The sequence below is a fragment of the Rhamphochromis sp. 'chilingali' genome (assembly GCF_963969265.1).
Source record: "Rhamphochromis sp. 'chilingali' genome assembly, chromosome: 18".
Classification (NCBI taxonomy): Eukaryota; Metazoa; Chordata; class Actinopteri; order Cichliformes; family Cichlidae; genus Rhamphochromis; species Rhamphochromis sp. 'chilingali'.
The window spans coordinates 22,088,849-22,109,818 of record NC_137945.1 but is presented as its reverse complement, the minus strand read 5'-3'; the positions used below and the strand labels follow the sequence as shown (position 1 = coordinate 22,109,818).

General features: G+C 41.5%; 1 protein-coding gene across 1 annotated transcript in view; it reads right to left on the bottom strand.

The window, feature by feature from the left end:
* Positions 1 to 275: 275 nt before the first annotated feature.
* Positions 276 to 20,970, bottom strand: part of ofcc1 (orofacial cleft 1 candidate 1) — a 75,058-nt gene continuing 54,363 nt past the window's right edge. Inside the window, exons 21-23 of the mRNA XM_080865668.1 lie at positions 6,373 to 6,573; positions 902 to 1,034; positions 276 to 706 (exon numbers count right to left, since the gene is read on the bottom strand). Coding sequence (XP_080721794.1) covers positions 633 to 706; positions 902 to 1,034; positions 6,373 to 6,573 — 408 coding nt within the window. The 3' untranslated portion in view covers positions 276 to 632. The remainder of the gene's footprint in view (positions 707 to 901; positions 1,035 to 6,372; positions 6,574 to 20,970) is intronic.

Below are 20,970 nucleotides of genomic sequence, written 5' to 3'. Positions count from 1 at the left end.
ATCCTCATCTCCCTCCACCCTGTGCAGAGACACATGCTAATAAGCTCACAACCTTTAATTAAGCAATATGTGTAAGTAGGCGGCCATTACAGTCTGATTTGTGAGCCACTTCATTACACTAAGCACCGGCTAGCAGACACATATTCAATACAAATCAAGCTGGCCTGAATATTATCCTGCTTAATGTGGGGCCAATATTGATATTTTATCACTCGTGTTCTGATTAGTGACTTTAAGAATCTTCATATTTCATTGTGTTGAGGCAGTCCCCAGCACTTAACAACCTGTATCCATTAGAAGTGGTGGTGAAGTATTTATTTGCTTTATTAGGTCACAGATGGCTTATCAGTTCACATACACCATTTATGTTTACTTGCACAGGGTCTCAAGAGTGAAAAGTACAGTGCATTTCTCACTGTGATTCTTTGAAGTACTACACAATACACAGAACAGGGGGATGTTTTTTGTAACTACTAAAAAACAAACAGGTGATGAGAGCTGTTGTCAGATTAATAAACGCTGATTTTAACACAAAGAGCAGGAAAAGTAACATTCAGAATGCATAACTTCTGCAGTGCATTGCTAAATGATCAATAAGAGGACTCAGTGTTTATTCTCTCTTCCATCTGGTGTCATTGATTGAGGTCTTGTAGTGCAAAACTGGAGTCACACCTGTTTCCTCCTATTGGCTCAACACGATGGGACCCTAAGGGCAATGAAACGACTGATAAAACTGTGTCAATAACAGGTAGGTTTGCACAAGCAAGAGAGTCAAACGTGTGTGAGGTGAGGTGACTGGGACGACTGAATGTGCTGTAGTTGTGTGCTCTGAGTGTGACGAGCTAACTGTGAAAAACATATTTTTGTTACAGTGATAGAAATAACAGAGAGAGACACTCACGCCAGAATCGTTTCTTTCGTTTCCGTAGCTGGAGAGCGTCGCCTCCTTTGTCCTCCCTCTGTTTGTCAGAGCTCTGAGCCGGGCAGGGCACCGTGCTGGATGCGTTGTCGAGGCCTTCTATGTCACCCATCACCTTCAGAAAAAGAAAAAAAAAACTCACCCAAAGCATGCTTAAATCAGCCAGGTAGCATAAACGAGAAAAGGTGACAAAAAAGAAATGAACAGCACAACAATGATAAACCCGACTGTTTCAGGAGCCCCCGCGGCCTGTAAACGTATCAAGCGTCACAAAGTGCAGGTTGAACTTGGATGACAGTGACTGAGATTGGCAGAAGAACTGCAATTTTCCTCGAGGCCTGCGAATAGTGTTGTCATGCACAGTCTCTTCCTCTGTCCCCGTGCTTAGAGTGAAGTTGGAGGAGAAGCAGAAATGGAGACTTTATATGACACACTACCTCTCGTCCCAGAGGGGAAACGGCTCTCACAACTCTGGGTTGGCCTACTTATATACAGTGATAGGAAATATAACTTAAATCTCACTGGTATAAGCAATTACAGAATGATGAACCACACATTTGTCAAAAAAAAAGGCATATAAAAGAAGAGAATAATGTTTATCAGGTTGTGCTATACATCAAGTGGTCAGGCTGAAAATGCAGGCTGGCACAAAAGCACCCTATACATGAAACCAGTCTATATATTCAAAGTTTAGTTTTGCAAGTGTTGACAAAAAAATGTTTTCTTTTCTATTATTTATTTCATTTTAGCTCATTTTATTTTTTTATTTTTTCTAAAATTAGTATAAACTTGCTTGACAATTGCCTGTGGTGTACTTCAGGGAAGTCCTCCTATTAAACAGATATGACTGCCAGGGAGGCATTAATCTCCTCATGCAACATATAGTACATAGCCAAGGACATTCCCCTCCCTAATTCTTTTCCTCTGCCTCTCGTAGACACACGCGGCACATGAAACGACATCACACACACGCACGCACACAGAGAGCGCGCTCACTTCCTGTAAAAATCAAATTCATATTTCTGAGGGCTGCCGATGACCTCACGGCAAATGAAGCGCAGGTCTTCAGCTCCACAGCGGCAATCAAACATGCAGCAGAGTAATTACAAAAGAGGGGTAGGAGGGAGAATTGATGTGGTTTGTCAATTAATGTTGCTGCAAGGTGTTTTTTCAAAAGGTTAACTTCTTCATATTGTCTGCATGTTAAATTAGGTCAATATTGGTCCGGTGAAGAGTCGTCGTGTGCAGAAGGACAGTGGACTGAGCTGTGGGAAGGAAAACACACACACACACACACACACACACACACACACACACACACACACACACACACACACACACACACACACACACACACACACAAACAGCTCTGTTAATGAGAGATGGTATATAATGATTATTATGAAACCTCTTCCCAACTTTGCATTGCTCTGCATCATTATTATCATATTTGTTTGCTTTGTCACTGTACTTGTAAAACTCCATAAGTCCAGCTGGGAAGGTAAACTAATAAATGTTATGGAGTTGAAACCGTATGTGTCTAAACTGCATAGCTTTGGTTTCTACAAACAGTTAAGTGCATTCCCAGAACAGGGAGAGAGAGAGAGGGGAGGAAAAAAAAGCACAGCTGAAATTGCAGAAAAAAAAGTGTTTTTATTTATACAAGTCGCTGGAGATGCTCATCATCAGCGTTTTTTCCGAGCCATAAATAATTTGCAGAGAGAGGTAATATTCAAGCTGGCAGAGCCTTAGTTGTGCATCTTTAATGGAAGTTTTACAGAAGCTGAGCCAGTTCTTGCATATGCTGCTGCCTCCCATATGGAGGAAAGGAGACAAAAGGAGCACAGTTGGCTTGTCCTATCTTTTTATAAGTCCATCGACACTTAAATGTTAGCCCCGGAGAAAAAACGACACAGGGGGACATAAACCCACTGTGGTTTTAGGAGGGAAGATAATGACTTTGCCTGCATTAATTTCTTCATCAGCCATCTTGTTTCTCCAGACAGAGTGGTTATGAGTCCTTCTCTGAAGGTCCTAGGTTATATAGATGCATTTCCCTGCATAATTTTGGCCCTAACAGTTGTTGTCAGCAGTGCGTTTTGTGAGTCGGCAGCTGTGGAACATCTGTTTATAGGTAATGAGTGTTTGAAAAGCTACACCTCACTTTACCTTTAATGTCTTTTATTGGAGCACACTGATGGGAACGTAGCTTTAACTTTTTCTATTGTTGTGATTCAGCGAGAAGATTCCTTCAACATGGTCCATATTACAGACACCTGCCTTGGGCAACAAACTGAACGAGAGCATATGATGGATCATTAATATTAACTTTCTTTAAACAGAATTCAATATGCAAGTCAATAAAGACTTGAGCATCAGTTAATTTTTACGACGCACCCACGATTTCAGCTTTCCTCCGTTTGGTCCTACGTGTCACCGAGGACGGAAACAGAGGAAAGAAAAGAACGGAGCTGTTTCAACAGTAGCTGAATAAACAACAGAAATAGGTTAGTTTCTCGTGACTCTCGCTCAGAAGTTCATTTTACAGCAAATCAAACAGTACACACCTAACTGTTTTGCTCCTTCCAAACGGTGTCTTACAGTGTCTATAGCTCAGGGCACTTCTTCTGGGACTTGCTTTTTAAAATGTGCATTTAGGCAAATCTTGAGTGTATATGTGTTGCGTTATGCAAAGCTACAGGCCCCTCGAGCTGTGGTCATGTTAGGCTAAGGGCGGAACAAGTCCTCCAGGGCACCGATGTCCAGGACGCTGCCTGAAAAAACAAAGGTTTTTAAAGGAAATGAGGCATCAGTCAATATTTCCACAATAAATGGAAACAGACTCCTTAAGTAGTAAGATTAGCTTTTAAGCTAACTGAGGCGGAGAATCGAGTACTGTCAGTACACAGTTTAATTAAGATAAATGCTTTTGTCACTGGTTGTGAAAATTTCACAAATAAAGAATCCATGCAACTGTAGTGTAACCACATCATCACATCTCAAAACATGTTTTTTACATAAAAAAACATGTTTTGAGATGTTTTATATATATATATATATATATATATATATATATATATATATATATATATATATATATATATATATATATATATTTGTGCTGTTCTCATCTCTCAGCAGCAGTCACCTTACATTTTAAAGCCATTTTGTATATAGGACCCGGCTGCAGTGTGTATATCACTGCCAGAATTACATAAAGCACTAATAAAATCAGCTCAAGTGTTCTTCCAAGTGCTGGGGATGCCCTTTGGAGATTCTTAGATCTTGCCCTATACATAAAACCAGTCTATATATCCAGGGGATTAGTTTTGCATATGTAAAGAGGGGATCTGTTCTGAAAAGCAAAAGGAAGCGACAAAGTACTCTATTGGCAACTCCGCACATCGGCACTATCATACCCACCACTGGCGGGTGAAAGAGGATGCCATCAGCATGTCTTGCTGCTGGGGGTCCTTTGCCTGTGAAGTTGCAAGGAACAGACAGCAATACCCACGGGACATTGTGTGTGTGTGTGTGTGTGTGTGTGTGTGTGTGTGTGTGTGTGTGTGTGTGTGTGTGTGTGTGTGTGTGTAAGAGAGAGAGAAAAGGGATCAACAGAAAGATTATGAACAGCATGTGTCTGTGTGTGCATGTGTGTGTGTCTGTGCATGAGTGCGAGCCTGTTTTCCTGTTTTTCTGTGACACCTATCTTTCACTTACGGTGGCTTCTCTGACACTTCCTGCACTGTTTAAAGAATAGCATGTTGCCAGGTTGGGAATGAATTCTGTTTCTCTGAGTGAGCTAAGGCTGTGTCTGCCAAGGTTATTGGTGTAGTAAATTTGTGTGTTTATGCGAAGGGAGAGTGCTGAAGGTTTTGTGTGAACACTATAACTTATTTTTTTCACAGACAGAAAGGATATGTGAGTCGGTGTGTGCGCGGTTTTGTTGTTTGAAAAATCCTCCCAGATGTCTCATCTGCTATGCACAGGTCTAGAGGCTACGCACACACAAACAGACAGACAGTGTGACACCAGTAATAGATATACCATGCCATGTGTTTATTCACATAAGCGCTCCATCATTCAAATTATGATTGAGAGCTATTAGCGCACAACAGAGCCTCAGAGCTAATTGTTAGTGCGTATGACACCCTCTATCCTCACTCTGTTGACATTCAAAATATTAATTTTGTTGGGACGATCCAGGTTGTGAGGGGAGTGACAGAATGATTGAGGAAAGGAAAACATTCTTGCCACAGCAGCAGTCGTTAGGAAGTCCTACTTTTAATTAGGCAACAAGCTATGAATCAGCCGGTTACTCTGGCCTGTCTCTCTTACAAGTGCTTAGAGGACAGCAATCAATATTTTCCAATGTCACCGTGAGTCGTGACTTAAACCGATGTCCGGGACTTTATACAGAGCAGATCTTTGCACCCCAAAAATTCTAAATGATTGTTACCCACACACACGGAGACAGAGGAAATTGTTTTGTCGGCTAAATTTCGGCTTGTAGTTACGCTCACATGTTGAACTCAGTCATGATTTGTTTCTCGAAGCAAATCCTGTCATTTTCTGTTTGAAAAGAAGAAAGAATTTCAAATCTGCTTTAGCCCAAGGATAACAACAAAAAGAAAAGAATCATAGTTATTCACCCTTTCAGGCCACAGAGCTGTACTGTTGCCTCTCATTGTGCTGAAAGTAGAATAAAGAAATAGTTGCTGCATCCACTTCTGTCCTTTCCCATTCTTACTCTATTCAGAGGGAATAAACCAAGTGATGCAAGGGCCAGTGAAACAATCACACCCTCTGTCTTCTTCTTGCTCTCTCTTGCCCTCTTCCTTTAATTTCAACGTCAGTAAGTATTAAAAGAAAGAGTGAGGGAATAAGATAAAACAAACTAAAATGGTCTCAAACTGAATAAATATACAGATAAGCTTTATTAATATGATCTACATTAACAGATTTCTCTTTTAGTATGACGTAAATCCCAGCAACTCCACATCAAATCAAACACCCGTTGTCATGACGCCTTGTGAATAGGGGAGCAGCCAAAGGTAGCTTTTTGTTTATTTACTGCTGATCTGAATGTAGATGAAGCAAAAAGCTTCAATTTTCAGGGAATACACAACTCTGTTTTTTTTAAATGATACAATTGTCTCATGTTTTGTCATTTGTACACCATCTGAAATTCTATCGCATTAGACCTTTAATTTGAATTGAAGTAAATCTTTGAACAAACAGGACAGAGCAACAGAAGAGGGAGCCCTGTTTCAGGTTTTAAAGGCATATAAATTCAGATCCAGTATAGATCACTATACAGTTTCATTTTGGAGCAAAGCAGGAAGCAACGTCTTCCAACAACAGACTCTTTTTTCCTTCTTGTTTCACATTTGCATAAATTGGAGACATGCAAATAAATTAAGACTTCAGTGTCATCTCCATTGATATCTCACCTCTATGATGGCTCCATCTGACTGTCGAAGAAAGTGCCTGTATATTTGTTTAAGCCCGCTGAGGTGCAGTGTGTAGACTGCCACGTGGGTGCTGGTCTCACCCTCTGGCATGTGCGCACCATCCCTATGGGACTCATCGCTGGGCGCTGCAGAGTCTGACACGGGGTCCTCCGTTGTTAAGATATAGTCATACACGGCCACCTTTGAGAGGGAGATAAGAACATAAAGGCCAGCTAACAGCAGGAACACATGAGAAGATATAAAAACACAAAACAAATATGAACGCCGTTGTGTTAAACAGGAGCTAACAGAGTGCATGAGTACCACGTGGCATGTAAAGAGACCAGTTGTTTCTCTGTGTGTCCATATGCACATATTAGGGATTACACACCTGTAATGTGCTGCCCTTCCCTATTAGGGTGAGGCATGGGGAGCAAGCGGCGCGTGTAACATGTTATGTAGGTCATGTAACTTGAAGTCATCCATGTGTGAAGATCATGGAAGCTCTCTTCCTCTCCGAGAGTGTCTGCTGGTAAAGTCTTGAACGTGTAATGGTCACAGATTGTATACGTCACTTCAACTGAAAGACCAGGTAGTAAAGCCACGAGCACCGCCCACCTAAATCTGGCTCACAGAGAGTCTTTAAATCAACTTTTTTCTTTCATATTCATAAACTGCGACTGTGACATTGCTGAATCAGTGACGCACTCTTTCTCTGCCTGTGTGTACGTGGCTGTACTTAAAGACATAATTTAAAGTCTAGCTCACAGCTACCGACCCAAAACAGTGAACATTACACGCACGTAAACTGAGCCACACACAGAGAGTCAAAAGAAGGAGGAAGTTTTTCAAGGTGACCCTCTAATTGGCGGCATAATTATGATTCGTCTAAAAATATGGGAAAAAAGGCAAACTCATTCAGAGGGCCGTGAGTGGCAGGGTCAAGCTGAAGGAGAAGTTTAATTTGGCGGTGTATCGATGTCACCTCAGACTTGGAAACGGTTAGCCAAACACAACTCTAGGCGCTTCACTGAGAAAACAGTGGGAGCTATTACCCCTCTTGTAATTAGAAGCCTAGTATAAACTGCAAAGCACACGACCCAAAGAGTGGAAAAAGACCTCAGAGTCGAAATGTCAACGGGTTATGAGTGCAGAAAATAAGACTAGCTAAAAACACTCAAAGAAGATGTGTGTGTGTATTGGGTGTGTATGCTAGGATGGATCTCTTCGATGCTAATTCAGATGCTCATTTGTGGAATCCCCTCAGCTGCCTTGCCTCCAGCCTGTCCTCGGCCCACACGAGAGGGAAACTGATTACCTGGATTTCTTTTGTGTTTAGTGCCCCTGCAAGGCAGCAATCAGTCTGTTTCGATAAGATGTTTACATCGATGTTGATATTCAGATTTTTATTGTTTTCATCTCTCTCTGAGTAAAAGCTACGTAGATCTCTTCCAATACCATGGTTCTCAGCGAGGTCAGGCTGCATTTTTAAGGTCATTCATTAGTCTTAAAAAACGGCTAAGAAAGCATCTTTTCCTCCTTTACTGGCCACAGGAAGTGTGCCTATGACTCAATTATGGCCCCTTTCCAGGATGTTTTAATCCAAGCTGTACAGTGGCGATAGAAACACCATGAATTCTGCCTCTGTGCTCTCAGTCACTTTGGTTAAACGCACCTGCTTGAATTCCCCCGGTATGGTGTGCTGCGTGTCTGTATTTTGGCTTGCATGAAAATGGATTTTTATTTATTTTTTTAAATGCTTGCCATGCCACCATCCTATGCTAATTAGCACGTGAAATCCAGTTGACAAGACGAGACAAAAGCTTGAAAAGGTGTTTGTGTGTTCGGTTTGGGTGATGCCATTTCATGCAATGCACCATGGCTCTCAAGAAGCATCATTGCTAAGACACAAAAAGGAAAGAGCATTAGAGGGCCTGTCTGCTCGACACTACTCTGTTCTGGTCTGTTGTGTTGTGTTATGGTGCTAGCCTGGCTTCTAGCCCTAGCTTGAGTGCTCCCTCCACTCCACCATTGTTCCATTTGATAGCACTAAGTGACTGATTTAGGTTCAATGCCTGCATGGAGCAGACAGGCCAGCTGTGGGTTAAGCAGATAGCATTCAAGTGAGCTAACCCAATTCAAACCCAATCAAGCCAGGATTTATCGTTGGGGTCTGTATTTAGAAATCTGATAGAGTCTGCATCAGTCCCTTGACTTGTATCAGGAGAGATGGGCCTTATTTCTTTTAGCGGAGGACTATAAACGGCAAACCATGTTTTCCAGCAGGGACATAAATTTCAGGATTTGTAGACATTACCGCAAATGCACATTGGGAATGGGAGGGAGGAGCAGGGGCACAGGAAGTGGGGATGGCACAGCTGCAGACGTGGCTCCATGGTTCGCAAATATAGTCTGTCTGTCTTTCTGGGAGAAGATGTGATTTCACACCTAGCGAATCATACCATACCACATATGAATGCAGAAGAAAAGCCATCAGTCTTTAAATACAAGCGCCTGTGGAAAGGTTCTCTTTAAAAAAAAAATCCAGTGTGACTTGTGATAAAATTTGACTGACCTGACAGTCATTTTTATTCAAGTGCGTGTGCAAATATAAAGTCTAGCAACAGATGGATTTGGATTACCTGTCACCGACAGCATGACGCTTTGTTGCTTTTTTAGTCTGAGGGCAAACAAAATAAAAAATAAACTGCGATCGGAGGCATCTATGGCTCAGAGATAAAAGTATAAATGCACTTCATTCTAAAAGGGTATTCTTTTGTGTTATATTTTAAGAGCGACCCATATTTATACCTAAAATAGGACTTGAACTTGCAAATAACAGCTAAAAAGAGGGCAGACGGAGAGACGCAGTTCCACTGGGTGACACATTTCTCTGGTAATGCGTGTCTGGGAAAGGTACAGTGTATTTTATTTGTTTGTCTTACATGGCCTTCCCCATCATACACATATACATGTGACATCTTGCTCCATTTTGTGGCATGACACATGTAAACACCATGTCTAGATTTGATTGTTATGAAATAAAAAACCTGTCATGTCGCTCCTGACAATCAAAACAGTTCCCAAATGTAACCCTGTAACCTTGTAATGAACTGATCAAAACACTGTGTCAGAGCAGGGACTAATCACGGGGCCTCAAGAGCAAGTTAAAAATCTCCCACGAATGTGGAAATCCACTATTTTGCAAGTGAGTTAATTACATGTATTAGATATTAAAATGTTATTTTTAAAATGATGGGTTTACTATACTAAACTGCACAAACTTGTTTATACTTATACTGTATGATGTACTTGTGCAGCCAGAGTGTGTGTGTACGTTTGCAACTAAAGGGAGGAGGAAAGGAGAACTTTCAATGAGCACACAAGCTGAGCTGGGCTGGCTACTGTCCAGAACAGGAGCCTAAGGCATGGGCACAAACAGGCTTGTCAGTCCCCCTGATCCCTTAATGATTGATCCAAACTAGATAGCCATCATTACCATTCATGCACTCTCTCTTCTCCAGACCTTCCTACCTTCGCCTAATTTTACCTCCCATTTGCACGTTTCCATGGACTAATTAAACATTTCCCTCCTCTCTTGCTCTCTCTGTCTCCCTACCTCTTTCTGTCTCACTCTGTGTCCAGTGGTATGAAAAATAATGCAGCACATTTTTGGCACGTTATTATGTATGAAATGTGAGGGGCATAATGTATTCCAGCCGGTTGGAGTTCTCTTAGACTCGTCTTGCTTGCATCGCCTTGCTTTACAGCCAGTGTGAATGCTATACCTCCCATTTCTGCTTCCCTTCTTAAAAGCTGCTGACCTTGCCTCCGTCCCGCCCGTCACCAACTCACGCCTACTCCGCAAGGGCTGGGGTTTTCTCCACTGCCGTGATCCTTTTGGTTTGTAGTTCTGTCCCACTTGGCTTTAATTTACAGTGGGAAAATAATTAGAATCTCACTTTTGCAAAGAATGGAGTGAAAATGTAAACAATGCTTCCCTGCGGGTGGGTGCTTCATCACTTTGACAGGTGCATTTGAATTTGCCTGGGTGGCGGACAGGCTTGGTTATTTATGTGTCAGTCGCACATGGAAGCCCCGGCTGCGGCTGCAGTTGGGACTCAGACTAGGGACGAGATTGAAACTCAGTGGAGAGGGTGATACGGGGTTTGGATTTTGGGAGACTACAGAGGATGTTGCTGGTTCTGGACCCAGTGCTCAGAACGGTGCTGTGGCTCCTGGCATTTTTGCACATCTTGCCAACCAAAGCAGTTACAGCACCGGTGCCCAACCTAGCACCGCTTCCATGAACTGTCACCACAAAAAGACTGCTGCCCAGCAATTCTGTTTGCATCCAACAAGTTTGCTTGGTCCAAATTCAGATCCACAGTCGTCAGTGGTTTGGGGATTACTGCAAGAAATTAATCAAAGAGTTGCAGATTCAGTCTGCAGATTCCACCCACCATGATTTTTTTTTACCATGTAAATTACCTCAAAAATATGCTGTCTAATATTTGTAATATTTGATTCTAAACCTGCTCGATCCATGCTGCTTCTTATAAGGTAGAAAGGCAGCAACAGCGCTGGCACCAAATCAGTGGGAAAGAAGTGTAGAAGAGAGGAGAGAAATATGGGAGTGAATCTGGATATATGGAGGAGATTTAAGGCCATAGTGGTAAGAGAACCAGTAATGGGGAGAGTAGTAGGACCTATGTTGGATTAAAGAGACTGATGTATGTCTGGAACTGTGTGTATGGATTACTGCTTTAATTTGCCCTATAGAGGTTTAGAAATAAAAAATAGAAGTCTGTGTACAGACTTGGTTTTGGGGTATCCTTAGCAAGTTACTTGGAGATTCTTACATAAGGAATATTTTGAGCACAAAGAAAGCTTTATGGAGTCACCTGGTTTTTAGCAGTCTTTCTGTAAATACATTTTACGCTGTGAACCAGATCAGAGTCATGTTGGCTGGAAATGCTGAACTGTGATATGATCCAAAAGGAAACATTTTAAGTGTTTCAGCAGATCCAGTGAAGCTTCATCTGGATCACTGCATTGCATTAAGTTTACGAAGTAGACTTTGTGTCATAGATAGATAGATCGATTATTTAGTGGTATTGAACATAGGTACTTACATTAAAGCGATATTTTGTTTTCACATTTTCACTGTACATTGAATTAGTGCTCATTGGTATTACCATTTAATACAAATTAATCCGTATACTTTAGAACAAAAGGTAATCACATCTAATGCAGTGGGTTAGCACAGACAGATCTGAAAGAAGCATCAGTGATTATTGCCAAGTGAGAAAAGAGGTAGCCATGGTTGCTTCTTTTGTCCACATGTACACACAAACAAACACACACACACACATACATACAGAGAGAGAGGAGAGAAACAGTAACACTCATATAAATACTAACACACACATACGACCATGCTCACAGACAGACAAAGCCCCACACAGTAAGGCAACGCATGCGTGCATCTCCAATGCCTGCGGGCGCTTAGGGCTATGCAGCAGGGAGTGGGGGGAGGCAGGGAGTAGTGGGTTGTGGGTTGATGGGGAGGAGGGTGTGTGTTGGGTGTGTGTGTGTGTGTGTACTGTGCATTGAGGCTCTCTAAGCTATAGAGGGTCAATCCCTCCTCTCCAACACCACCATCGTTTCTGTCAGAGCTGGCTTGGGTTCAAGGCCTGGTTGCTGAACACGGGGTTCATGTAACAGATACAGACAGAACGTAGAAACACAAACACACTGTCAACATGGACTCGTGGACACATGCACCACCAACATGTAATTATACATTGCATGCAGCACAACAATTTGAATTAATAAGTGCATATGCTGTGGTGCAGATGCACAGATGCATTGCACGTACGTCAGAGGCTAAATTGTACTAAAGCACAAGCTCATTCTCTGATATCACTTCATGCATTTATGAACATAATGTTGGAAATGTTACTGGAAAATCAGTCACTTAACTCATGACATTATTTAAAAAGTAATCGCATTACTCATTACCCAGCAACAAAAGTCATGAATAACCTGTTGTTACTCGACACTGATCTGAAAGTTTACAAGAAAAACTTTTTTTTGCATCTTAAGGAATTTTGTCTTCAAGGTCACATTAGCCTTATTTCTCAGCAGGTACACTATAACTGTTAAAAATAAAAACTAGGTGACTCCCAGTCGATAGCATGAAACTGTTTGAATTTACTAGAATTGGCATTTGTCTTTTGGTAGAGGTGAACCACCATCCTGGAACAGCTAATAAAAGAGCTAATAGGCCAACCACAAATGTCAAAGTAACTATGGAGGCACTGAGATTAGCAAATGTAATATAACAACTGAATTTCAAATTGTAACCATGTATAGTTCCTGTTAAAGGAAAGAAAAAAATGCATCCACATTAGTGTAGCATTTTTCTAAGTAACAAACTGCTGCACTCCACAGTGCATAGCAGCACATGAAGTTCGTCCAGCACACACACATCCAAAGCCAAGACACGCCACAGCACATTGCACATGGCTGGGAACAGACCAAACCATAAAGCATAAAAGACCACCGACATACATGCATGGATAAGCCAAGCAATGTCAGCCATTAGAATGGAAATAGATATGCTAGTATTGCAAATTTAGCCAATATGTGGATGCTCAGCGGATGTAATTGGAGCAGCTTGAAAATGGCATGGATGCACACTGTCTGCGTTGGGCCTGAGTTGGCTGAAGCAAAGGTCTGTGTCTGGTTAAACGCACCACTGGACAAGACAGGCCACCCATTCATATTTGCATGGAGGGACACACATACGTGCATGCGTATACACACACACGCACAGTGACAAAATGACTGTTATGCTACAGTAGCTTCTACCCACCCTCCTCACATGGCTGTGCCGGTAAAGCAAAGATCACCGTCTGCATTTATTTCAACTTGAAGAATGATAGATTATAAGCAATAATACACTCCATCTAAAAGTAGCACAGGCTAAATTGGACTTCTAGAAAAGATAAACAAGCAAAAATGACTGTATTTACAGTCAGAATAAACCAAACGACTTTAAAAGAGATTATACAATGAGATAGCATCTCTGACTGCCTGAGATAATCCAGAAAATAAGATATGCATAATTCACCATTACTAATCTCCTTTGCAGAAAGCCTACTCTCAACCTACAGTAAACAACTCAGATAGCAGCCCATCTTTTTTTCTGCCACACCATGTCTGACTCACCCTGGGCCTTAGGGAGATCACTTTTTCCAGGTTTGTTCTGGAGAATATTGAAGTTTACTTGAAACTTTAACAAAAGATAAATAAGCCTGTGCCACATTTAAATGTTTCAATGTTTACAGATGACTCACAGTCACACGTTTCTGCAAGTAAAGGTGATTAAAGTTGATCGGAATCTTCATCAGTGTTGAAATAATGAATCCACCGAAGAAAGGCGAACACGTAAACCAGTATCCACGAGCATTAAGACTCTTAAGACCAGGATCTGAACTGCTCTTGATAAGTCATGAGCTCACCTGATTATGATTTATGAAATGTTGCTGGTTTCTAAAATATTGATGATATGCTACTTTTTCCACACTCTTTTTTTCTGTATTTGAATTTCCATTGATCATGGGTTTTACTATAGTATTTCTCATGCATGATTCATTACTGCTTCACTTTTTTATAAAGAAACAGAATACACGCTCTCCTGCCAAGGAGCATAGTTTTCACTCTTACCTCCCATAAAACAGAAAATAAATTAGTTACCATTAGTTAAATGTATGAACCTTATCATACTTAAGAATACTGACAAGCAGGGTGAAATAGTAAAGTAGGCACTCGTTCTCTCTGTCAGGAATAAACTGTATTACTGTTATTACTGGAATAAGAAACCTCTCTCTCATAAAGACGCACAGCAGGCAGCAGCTAGTTTTCAACTGTTTTCTTATTATCCTTATTTTCACTAACAGAACTGATGATAAATGAAACTATAATCAAGTGTCAAACGTTTAGTAATTATTTTGTTTTGTCAACATTTGAACTCACACACACACACACACACACACACACACACACACACACACACACACACACACACACACACACACACACACACACACACACACACACACACACACGAATGCATTGGGGGCGACGCTACAACCCCAACCTCCAAGAAAGGTTTGTGTGTCATATTGGCTTCTGTCTTTATTGGCTCCTTATTAAATCCAAAATCAAATTTAAAATCTTTCTCCTCACATGCAAGTTCTTGAATTATCATTCCCCATCTTGTTTTAAAGATCTCATAGTAGAGTACCGTACTAACAGAGCACTTGGCTCTCAGACTACGGGCTTCCTTAAAGTATTTAAAAGCTGAATGGGAGGCAGAGTCGTCAGCTTTCAGGACCCTCCTCTGTGGAATCAGCTCAACAGCTCCCAACCAGTCACTACAGATGGCTGCTCCTCCATTAGCCTGGTTCTGCTGGAAGCTTCTTCCTGTTAAAATTGAGTTTTTCCTTTCCACTGTCGCCAAGTGCTCAAAGGAGGTCGTTTGATTTTTGGGGTTTTCTCTGTATTAATGTAGGGTCTCGACCTTACAATGTTGCTATATAACTTCAATTGAACTGAAATGAACTGATTGGGGTTCAGTATCTTGCCCAAAGATACTTTGTCATGCAGACAGTAGTATCTGGGGAACAAACCACTGACCTTCCGATTGGTAGATGGGTCTTGCTAGACTTTTCCAGCCAGCCCCTACGGTCAGGACCATAACTTTATAACATTAAGTGTATCAAGTTCAAACTAATTGTGTCACCAATACTTTCCAACTTACTCATTTGGCATTTGTCGCATGGACTCCTCATGCTGGCCCTTTTGTGGTGGGAAAACACATTTCCGTCGAGGACGCATTTCAAAATGTCATGTTGAGTTCTTAAAATTTTAGGAGACCAGGCTTCGTATTAAGATGCTGCAGACAGATGCCAAAGTTGAGTATTGCCTTTGATATCCAGAATTTGACTTTGGAGTAGCTTCCACCTAATAAAGCCTCGAAGGCTGGAGGTGATAAGTATCCAAGCCAATAACCAAAATGAGAGCTGGGAATAAGTGGTAAGACTTCACACACATTCTCACTCAGACACACTATAGCTGCATGTGCACACACACGCACGAGCACACACACACACACACACACCCTAAGTTGTCTCTTTAAGCTTATGAGGGGGGAAAAAAATCTCCAAATGTGGTGAAAAAAAAATCCAAATGTCTATCTCTCCTCTGGATGTCACGTGGGGCTGTTAAGACGCGACACCTGTCACAATCACCAGGACTTCTTCATCCCCTAAGGGCCACAGGAAGCGTCCAAGGTCAAACTCTTTAAAGGGGGAGTGAAGGGAGGAGAAGTAAGTAACGGCAGACAGTCGCAAAAAATCTGATCTGTCAAATTCAAGCCACAAAACCTCTGTGGAGCTAGAAGCTGTATACCTAAGCATGCATGTATGTTGAGTATGCATTACATACAACATTGCCCCAGTGTGTATGCAAAGTATATCTGCCTGCAGGGTACTTGCCCTGTAACATTTCCTCAGCTGATATAATCAAATCTTTTCCTCCAATAATGGCATCTCACTGTGTCATTATTCACTTAAAATGTTTGGTGAAACCACATTCTGCACCAGCTTCACAGATCCGAGCCAGGTGCTCTGGGAGGAAAACCTCTTTAACCGATGTAAAACGAGTCTTCCTAAATTTGTTCTACAGTCTTTTTCTCACTTTCAAGAGTCCAATTTGTTGTCTTCTGTTTCACATTAGGGGATGGCAGTGCAGCAGAAAAAAAGGACTCTTTAGGACGTGGCCCGCTGGAGGAGGAAGAAGTCGAGGCTTGAAAGTGGCGAAAACCTGTTGTCAGTTTAACCTCTTCCAGCTGCCCATGTTTTGACAGCTGACATGCAAAGCTTCATATTATGAAGAAATTATAGGGAAAAGCTTTTCCTCACTAATGGTTTCATGAGAGTCAAGTGTCCAAAATATTCAAACTCAATGTTTCGAAACAACACCCGAGCATATTACCTAAATCCTTTTGGTTGACACAGAGGTTGAACATAATATAGGCTGCTAACCAAAGGCGCTTCCTTGTTTAGACTCCTCTTTTTCCCCTCTCACATTCCATCTCTTTGAAAGAAAAGCCTGCCCAGGCCCAGGCATTGGTAGATAATGACATCCTCTCCCTGGATTAATTGTAAGGGACACATTAAGCAATGGAGCTGACACTCCCTGTAATTAAACTGTTCACACCGACGAGTTCATACTGGAACACTTTCTCCTTTCTCTTGCTATCTAATGTTGGAACTGTGCGCCTGTTTAGGAATGCAGGTTGACTATAAGAAAAGGAAGTGTGTGGTGAAATTTAAACCCAAATAAGATAAGGTTTGTGCTTTTTAACCCTCTTTATGAGCCTGCAATGATCTCACTACATTTAAAAGTAGTCAGCTCATTTTACTGAAGATATTCTGTATTTGTGTCCATAAAATCTTGCGTGCGAATTGGAAAAGAGGTGAATGTGTTTGATCTTTATCTGTTTTTTCCCCCCTCTCGCTTCTTTTTTAACCACTGTGCACCACTTTCACACATTACTGCTCAGCAAAGTCCATGACCTTTTCAGGAACACAGGCATGTAGCCTTTGCAGTCATATCTCATATTGCGCTCCCTAATGCTCCGACTGTGGATGCTGTGCTTGCTGCTGTGTCGCTCCTGTCCTTGCCTGTCTGCTCGCTATCGCCTCGGGCCACTGGGGCCCTCAGCACTGTCCACTAAAAAAAGAAGAAACAAAAATCCACTGTAATTGAAGAAGTCTCTCTAATGTGACATGCACACGCAGGCAAGCAGAAAGGTTTGCATGAACACAGTCACACTTATAAATGTGCATGACAGTTTACACACATGCAGGCATACTGGGCCTACATGAACAGGTTTGCCTTCATACACACGCAACCAAGCAAATAAATGCACGCGTGCACACACACGTACACTTGCCCGCACACTGACCACATTGCTCTTTTGTAGAGCTTATTGGGGGTTGGGAGGACTATTTTGATCCCACGCACAAAGGCGCACACACACAGACACACACACACTACAGACCAGTAGTTGCCCTCTGACTCTAAAAACCCTTCCTGTGCCAGTGAACCACTCAGCTCTTCCTCTCCTCTCCCGGGGTTCCTGTGTTGCTGTTATGGGTTCCTTTTGAGGAGCTGAAGGTTCTATTGTTCTGTGACAGCGGTTCCTGTGTATCCTGTCACGGCCTACTGCTCCCTCTGTCTACCTTCCTCTCCAAAGCTTCTTTCTTTACATGAGTCTAGATTTGCATCTCAAGTGGCTCACACTCATTTAACTGTACTATTTGAACAAGCCCAAGATTGATGAGTACAAGTGCGCAGGCATGCACACTTGTAGTGTTTTGAGGACTGAATTTTATTTATTTAACTATGGGATTAAGATTTTTTTTGATGCCTCTGAAAATAGAGAACGTGCATGTCCTCATAGCTATTGTATAGATTAGGCATGTATGATATTTGTAGCCTATATTATTTTGTCTGACTCCAGATGAACTTTTGCAAAGAGATTAAAGCTCAAAATCTATTTTTATCACTTGGTAATTGGTGCCAAAAGTGTGACCCTGACAGTCCTCCATGGTCAGGGGCTCACAACACACACAGGCTCTGGATTAAAATGGAGAACACACCTCATATGATTAACAGCCAGCCTCCCAGACACAAGTTATCATTACCACTCCAGTCTGTGCCATTTGACTCTCAACAGGTTTACTCTCCACCAAGCGCACTGCTGTTGCAAAACACCTTGGGTGTTCCCAAACTCGCCTGCTGGTAACCCATTACCTAGACATACAGAGACAAACGGCACAAAGGTACGCAAATGTTGATGCAATCAGGTTGAGAAAACATCTCCAGGGCCATCATACAACCCCCTCTCTCCACTCTCTCCCTCCTTCCTCACTTCTTTTAATCTCTCCCTCCCTCCTTCAATTAATACAATGTCACCACCACCACTGGGAAACTTTCCTTTCGGTGAATTAACAGCAACGGGAAAGCTGGTGCTCTACTCTGTCACTGTCATAGCGGTAGCTCCGACAAAACAGTTTGCGTACCTGCTTAAGTATTACAGAAATTAACACCTCCCTTCCAGGTACAGTAATCAAGGGGGTGACGGGAGACAATTAATTAGGTCCATCTGCATCACTGCCTTTACATAATTAATGGGGCTCATTACTGCACCACTAGTAAGATGTGGAGCATGCAAGCCCTCTCACTAGCTGGGAGCATTACTGACGGCACAGAAAAAGTGAAGATTTTTGTTTATTTGAAATCACTGAAATGCGCCTCTAGTTGGCTAACCTGTGGTACTGATTGCCGTCTACCAGCAAAATATGTGAAGTTTTTATTCATTTATTCCACAGGTTTTAAAAACATCATCCTGAATCAGTCGTATATCAGGGCAAATCTGATAAACAAATGAAGAACATATGATGTTTTCTTTATGATTGTTGTTATCACAGGAAAAGGAAGATTGTATTTATCACACGATTAAATTAAAAAGCTACATACTAGTATTTTACTCGCCCTCTTTGCTTAGTCAGTGGACCCTGCTGTTGACATCTTCACCTGAGGAATTTTTAAACCTTCAAGCAACTCAATGGAACAACTCGATGGATGAATCTTATAATATAAAGTTAATTGGTGAGAAAGTAAAAATGAGATTATGTTTTATGACCACCTTGTGAAAATTACAAGTTTGATAATAATAGGCCATTTGCAGGTTGGTTATTGAATGTGGATTCTTTTTTTATTGTTTTATTGCTTGGGGGACATAGAGCATTACAGAGATTTTGCTGAGCATGCTAACACCATCAAGAATCTACTTTTAGCCTAACTGATTACCTGCCTCTCATATTCTACTTGGTTTAATTTTAGCCTTTAAAAAAAATTCTTTAAAAAGAAACAGTGGGGGAAAAAAAATGGTATGACTTCATGTTGCACTTGGCAGGTCTGTTGTTTGGAGATTTTTGGAGAAATTGCCACCTGTTACAGGGCTAATTTTTATGCCCCTGAAGTTTATCTGGACTGTTTTTTACTTTGGGGTTTGGAGCACTGATCGGTGGCTCCATTATTAGCATTGCACAATCTGTAAAGTCCTTGCTTCAAGGTGTTACATGGTAAGTCAGTTCATGATTTGTATGTGTTTAAAAATAATGGAGACGTCTCAGCAATATAGCTTCTAGAACAGGTGCCGACATATAATAGAATCATACGTTTCAGAAATTTTTAAATGATTGTCTGTAGAAATCTCCAAAATAGAAAAATAGGTGGTTCTACAACTTTTAAGGAGTGGAGATGTAAGTATAAGCCTAACCTTTATTGCTTGAAAGGAAAAGAAAGTGGGGGTAAAGTGGAACCCATGCCTAGGCCAGAAACAGCTATTCACTGCTAATGTCGTAACGTGCTACAAACGAATGTGTTACTTTCATCCAATTACAGTTACAAGGTTCTCAGTGATTTCAACAATAGTTAGAGAGAAAAAAGAAAACTTGCAGCTTGAAGGCTGAAGAAAACGGTGGCGCGGTCTAGATGCGGACATTACTTTTACTTGCACAAAAGGACGAGAGGTCAATGGTGAAGTGAAAAGAGCATCCAGGACAGAAACAGCTACATTACAGGTAGCAAAGAACAGGGACGCCACTTAATCTTGCCATATGAGGGCCAATAAAAGTATTGCGTTGGCACAGCAAAAACAGAATTTCGAATTTTATTTTGCTGTTGTCATATACCTGAAAAATATGGCAAAAAAGAGAGAACTCAAAACTCTGCTAATGCCCACAATGAAGGCTCACCAATGTTCACCCATGCTAACCAACTCTGTGATGATACACTATGTGTAACATGCACATTTAAAGTGCACACATCATGCTTGATGACATGGCTAAAGACTAGATATAGCACCCTGTTTTTTTTCCCATTATTATGAAGCCTCTTGTAGTTCAGTGAGGGTTAAAGAGGCTTTCTTTTAGCAGGTGAGCTTCTGTGCTACATGACAGTTAGGCAGCCAGAAAATGTGCAGTTACAAAACTTTCATATTTACACACTGTTTAACATGATTTTAGCCTAGATGGATACCAGCTAGCTGTTTAGGAGGAATCATAATCAGCAGAGTTGTTTCATGTATTTACTTAAGTATGGATGGGATGAGAAGTTTTCCCTGGGCTGAGAAGAATCTGGAGGTATATCCATGATGACGCTGACACTGTGTGAGCACTGAGCAACACCCACCCTTTTGCACATGGACCACACAAAGGTCAAGTGTGTGGTGGTGACTGTCTGATGAATGCATTGCCTGCTTTCCAGGGGGGGAGAGGGAAAAAGGGGAAGTGGCTTTTCAAAGGTGACCACATTTCAGTAGAGGTGCGATGTTAAAAATAAAAAGCAATAATCGTTCTTTTCCCTTTTAAGGCTAAGCTTCTTTCAGCTTTGGTCCAGCCTCAACACCTCTACAGGGTTAGAAGAGGATCTAAGACTATAAAAATATTCAAA